At 41.8% G+C, this 6,000-nt stretch overlaps 1 protein-coding gene across 1 annotated transcript in view; it reads left to right on the top strand.

The window, feature by feature from the left end:
• Window positions 1–1,788: 1,788 nt before the first annotated feature.
• itga1 (integrin, alpha 1) overlaps window positions 1,789–6,000 on the top strand; it is a 37,126-nt gene continuing 32,914 nt past the window's right edge. Inside the window, exon 1 of the mRNA XM_077737812.1 lies at window positions 1,789–1,999. Within this exon, the coding sequence (XP_077593938.1) occupies window positions 1,954–1,999 (46 nt within the window). The 5' untranslated portion in view covers window positions 1,789–1,953. The remainder of the gene's footprint in view (window positions 2,000–6,000) is intronic.

Here is a 6,000-nt window from a genome sequence, read left to right as displayed (position 1 = left end):
TAAATAAACATCCATCTTCCACACAACATCATGAGTTTGAGAGCAAAATTAATTATTTGCAAGCTAACTTTAAATACTATTTCACTGTGAATGAGTAAAAAATCAAAATTCCAAACATTCAAGCCACATTAATAGGACAAAGATCAAATTTTTTTTTCTTATGTCAATCTCGAAAATATGTTCACAAATCAAAAGCCACAGTCACCGTTTTTATTTACATTTACTGATCGCGTGCATTACTAGCGCGTCTCTCAACATTGCACTCCATCCCTTGACGTTTTTGAATTAATGGCCTCCCTGATTCACAATTCATACCATTTTTAGCCGTCCTTGCGATCCCCCAAACCTTATATAGAAAGTCATCGCTTGGCTGTCATAGATATAATCACAACAGAGTCATTCTTTTGTGTACATTACAAATTCCTGGTGCGTTCTCTTGAGATAGATGTCCCTCCAAAGACTGAAATGGGCATATAAAGATTCCCTGTCAAGCTGTATAAAAACAAATCTCCTCTCAAAGGCATTTCTTGTCTTCGTTAGCTACCAATAACAGCAGCACACCGCTGATCCTGTTTTCTGGATATTCTAAGAACGTGGTTACTCAAATTAGATGAAGAGTCATTATCTTGTCCACTTCTAATGCTCTACTCTTCCTGTCTGGAGAGGTTAGGGTACATTGGAATACAAGGAAATGCAACTTAAATGTACTTGAGGTGTGTGCAAAGTATGTCTGGATGCAGAAGCCTGAATAATGTTGAGAAAATCCGATCGTGTGATCAGAAATCGGGCCTCTTCACGCCCATTTCAGAAGAATCGGGTAAAAAATAATGTTCAATCTTTTTTTACCCATTCATTTTCTGAACCACTTATCCACGCAAGGGACATGGGGGTGCTGGAGACTATCCCAGCCTACTACAGGCCTCGGACGGGGGACACCCTCAATCGGTGGCCAGCCAATCGTGAGGCACAAGGAAACGGACAATCATTCACGCTCACATTCATACCTAAGGGCAATTTAGAGTGTTTCACCCGGCTACTCTGCATGTTTTGGGATGTGAGAGGAAACCAGAGTACCCAGAGAAAACCCACGCAGGCCTGGGGAGAACATGAAGTGAGGACCAACCTGGGATTGAACCCTCGACCCCAGAAAAGTGAGGCTGACAAATTGTGATTGCCCCCTTGGTATGAGTGTGAGTATGAATGGTTTTCTGTCTCTTTGTGCCCTGTGATTGGCTGGCTTGATTCTGTGTGTTTCCCAGTCTCTGGCCCAAAGTCAGTGGGTTAGGCTCCAGCACCCCCTGCGGCACTTGTGAGATGTTTCTGAAAATGAGATGAATTATTGAATGATAAAAAGAGGAAGTGTATTTGAGGTTTGGAGGATGATTGAGTTCGTTAGATGTTTTGCAACTTTTTTTTTTCGTATCTTGGAATCAACGGTTTCCCATCCAGACTTTTCACAATCTGAATATTTCCTATGAAGAAGCAGCATTCGTGAGTAGAGGTACAAATGTAGTTCATACACAAGAAGAAATTATTTCTAATAGGGAAAATCCTTTATAGTGATTCTATTGTATACATTCCCATGCCAATCCCGTCTATGTTAATGTCATGCTATTGAAGCGGAATGTGTTCAGCTGTCACTTAAGACAGAACAGCGGTGTAAATGTTCACTTCCGGGCACTAGTAAGAATTTCCCATGCTCTGGCAGACCAAGCCCACCGAGTAGGGTCCCGCTTATGAACTTCCCTCCTCCGCCTTCCTCTTCTTCCTCCTCTTACCCTGGCGCAGTCCTTCAGAGCGCGAGCAGACGCGTGATGGACTAGATCTCGTCACGCTGTGGACTTTTTTTTAGAGGAGACTTGCGCATTCAATCATTTTCTGCGTCCCATGTCACTCAACTTGAAGGAATAATAACTATAGGTCCGTTTTTGTTTTGTTTTTGACAGAGCCGAGATGCCGGGGATTTCAAGCTGCGCTCTCGCGACAGCCGCGCTCACTGGTGAGTTCATTTAATAACACTTAATTAAATAATTGTTACCAGGCGTCATATTCCTAAACTGCGCTGAGATCATTTAACCGCGTATCATTGGCGTCAAGCAGCATCCACGTTGTCACCCCATTTTCTAGTGGGATTTATCCCAAGGGAATTAACATGTACTTTTTTCTTGTTTCCCCATACAAATGGATGCTGGAGCAAGTTTTTCATTAAGTAAAACTCAGCTGATTTCTTTTCATTGATACAGCAATTGAGATCTTCAAATATTTTTATGCATTGGTCCCTCAGAATAGCAAGACATACATGAGTTATTTTCCCCGATTTGATCCTAAATGTGTGTTCAGTGACATTTATTCTCCACGACAAAGCAGAGGATCTGTTTCATTGTTGTATGTTTAATAGCCCATATGCATTAATTGCCCCTCACTACTATTACACCTGTTTTGATGTGTCTAGCATGGCAGAAAATCTTAAACTATGGGGGGTTGTGTTAAAATTGGGTTTAGTTCTGGTTTCTTAAAGGGTCTGACATCATTCATCATGCCCATTCATTCATTGATGTATCATTTATCATCTATTGTTTTTGTCTTAAGTGCTCAAATAAACCCCCAAAACGTCGACAGGGGTTCGAAGCCAGTGAAATCAAACAAGTTCTGGTGCACATTATGGAAAAATAAGGAGAACATTACTTAATATCATAGTTAACAATTTGCAACTTCATTCTCGTAATTTTGTGACTTTAATTTCGTAATATTACAACTTTTCTCTCGAAAAATGACAATGTAGAACTTATATTAGTATAGTGTCATGTTTACACTTTACTAAAGAAAACATTTCTCTGCTGTTGCTCTGCTTGCTCTGACCTTCATGATGTGTGACTCACTCGGGTGTCTCTGCACACATTATTCATATTGTAAAATCTCATCTCATTTGCTGAACCGCTTTATGCCCACTAGGGTCGCGTGGGGTGCTGGAGCCTATCCCAGCTGACTTCGGGCCAGAGGCGGGCGACACCCTGAATTAGAGGCCAGCCAATCGCAAGGCGCAAAGAGACAAGCAACCATTCACTCTCATACCTAGGGTCAATTTAGAGTCCAATCAGCCTATCGTGCATGTTTTTGGAATGTGGGATGAAAGCGGACTACCCGGAGAAAATCCACGCAGGCCCGGGGAGAATATCCATCTATCCATCCACAAATCCCACTTTATAAGGATTATAGATTATTGGCTCTAACCTGTCCATCGGTATGAGTTTGCAAGCCAAACATTAACTGTCAGGCCTTCCCAGTTCAACTAGTTTGGACGTCTCTGCCTGTCAAACACATTAAAACACAATCATTCACTGCCATTCCTCCTGGTTCATCTGGTTTGGAAGTCTATCACTGTCAATCACTGCTGATGAGTAAAATACAATCTGTGATGCAAGTTGTGGGGATTTCCTTCAGTTCTATCCAAGTAGGCCGTGAAATATACAGTATAGTACAAGCCAAACCAAAACATCTGTCTTATTATACCAATTTGCTTCGCTTGTGCACATGACTTCGACTTGCGGTGCTCCTTAGAATAATGTGAAAGCCTGTTGAGTTGTGTGCAGAAGCTCATGAAGCAAATCATTACTTCCCCGCGTCATGCCCACCCCCCCATGACCTCGATCCCGTCTGCGCACCTTTACTCTGGATTGTTCACCAGTGGATCTGGATGTACTTAAAACTGATGGTGTGCACTAAAAGCTGATCTGCTGTGACCTCACCTGTGTTAGAAGCTACACGTTATCCCATGCTGTGATACACCAGATAGTTACACAGCTCTCAGCCAGAGGTGATTGGTAGTGGCAAGCATTTAATCTCTGCAAATTCTGAACGGAGATGGGGTTTTACAGGTGGTTTCAGTTTGGATGGGAATAAAGGGAGGGCGCCATCTGGCTTCAATCAGCTCATGTAAGAGCTAAGACACAGGGCAAAAACTTGTAAGGCACTTGTAACAACTGTGGTTTCAATTATGCTTTTTTGGTTTTGCAAATTTTCAGTGTATTTTTGCTGTTTTTTAAGGTACTTCGTGGTGAAATTAGGTCCATATTCATTAATAATGTTGATGGCAAAACTAAGGCTGTGTGCAGCAGGCTTATCTGATTCCTCAAATCAGATTTTAAGGACTGACTGTTCATATTGTTTTTAACAAGTGGCTAAATCACATTTGGACCTGTTCAGACCGGGTCACATTATTGACACATCTGATAGGTTGCTGCAATGAATGTAAGTTTTATCCAGCGTAAAATGACGTCATGAACAGTGAAAACCCATCTGTACTGTTCACACTGAGAAGCATCTTATCCATATCGGACGGGAATACACCTTTTCATATGCGGTTTTATTCTGTCCTGCAAAACTTGAATCCTGTGCTTTCTTCTGTTCAGACTACTAAAGAGCCATCCAGTTTTTAAATCCAGTTTGTCTGAAAATCACGTTTTTTTTCCTGCAAGTCTGAACAATGCATAAACAAACTAAATGCAGGCCGAGGCAATCATAATTTGTCCAAATGCTGATTGGTTTAGACTTTTCTTCTCTGGTCTGGTACAATGTATTCTCTTAAGGGTTATAGGGGGGGTTTGCTGGAGCATATCCCAGCTGACTTTGGGTAAAAGGCAGACTACACCCTGAACTGGCCGCCAGTCAGCCGTAGGGCCCACGCCTGCCCGGACCAAATATTGTCCCTTTATTAAATATATCAAAATAAAATGTCAGGCACTACTACACCATCAGGCGGGTCTGGTTGAGTCTTGTAATGTGAAATACCCCAAGCACAAGCGAGTGTTGAATGTTATGTCACACGCAGCGATAAACCGTGTGGTACAAGTGTTATAAAGGTCTAGCAAGCGCAAAATGATTGTGAATTCATACCAAAAATGTATCAAACACTCTCGTGCGCAAACATGAGGTATTTCACATTGTAGCAGGAATCTGACACCATGAATGCTACACGGTTCATTTGAGTATAGGAAAGACACTTGAGGTTAATTTCAATACATTGCTTTCACCTCTTGCCTTTATTATTATAACTCTCTTGGGAAATCCAGCCCTTTCAGAGACCTTATGCTTACATCCTGGATGCACAACAAATCTGCGTATCTGTTATTCTTTCTCTTGCTAAACCTATCACCATTTTGATCCAAACACATAAGAAATTAACACCTGTATCGGGGATAATGCATCAAATATGCTTTGTGAGTAACACCATTCGTTCCAAAAAACCCATCAGCCTTGACGATGTCACTTAGTGCCGTTATTTACAGGATGCACTCTAAAATAATCTCACCTCTTCTGCGGTTTTTCGTTTTTGTTGTTGTTGTGCAAATGCCTTTAATAATTCACAACCATGGAGACGGACAACCAACCATTCACTCTCACTCTCATACCTGTGGGGCAATTTAGAGTGTCCAATCAGCCTACCATGCATGTTCTTGGAATGTGGGAGGAAACCAGAGTACCTGGAGGAAACCCACACAGGTCCAGGGAGGATATACAAACTCCACACAGATAGACGTGACCTGGATTTCAACCCAGGACCCCAAAGGTGTGAGGCCGACACGCAAACCACTCACGTCACCGGGCCACTGTGCAGGCCATATCCAACCATATTTTGCTAAATTCGGGACAATAAAAACTGTGTAGTGGGCTGCAGTTAGCCCACTGATTGTTGTAGAATATAAAGAATAAAGCGTGTAAATCAAGGGTGTGGAGCCTTATTTCTATTAGTGTAAAAGAATGAGCAAATGGGGTGCAAAAATGAAATGTTAACCAAACCTTAGCCGCAGCCACAATACAGAGGAACTAAAACTAGGTGTTTGTGGTTTCACTTCAGTTTTTGCAAAATGTATCTGACAGATATATGTTGCAAGAAGGCATTATCACCTTTCTGCATTTATATCATGTTTGGTACACATTTGTTTGCCTTGAAGTCTGCTGCCGTGTGTCCGTGTCAGCAGGAACTAGTGATTTTAAGTAGAT

This window comes from Stigmatopora nigra, chromosome 17 (assembly GCF_051989575.1).
Source record: "Stigmatopora nigra isolate UIUO_SnigA chromosome 17, RoL_Snig_1.1, whole genome shotgun sequence".
Taxonomy (NCBI): domain Eukaryota; kingdom Metazoa; phylum Chordata; class Actinopteri; order Syngnathiformes; family Syngnathidae; genus Stigmatopora; species Stigmatopora nigra.
This window is presented reverse-complemented; position numbering and strand designations above follow the sequence as displayed.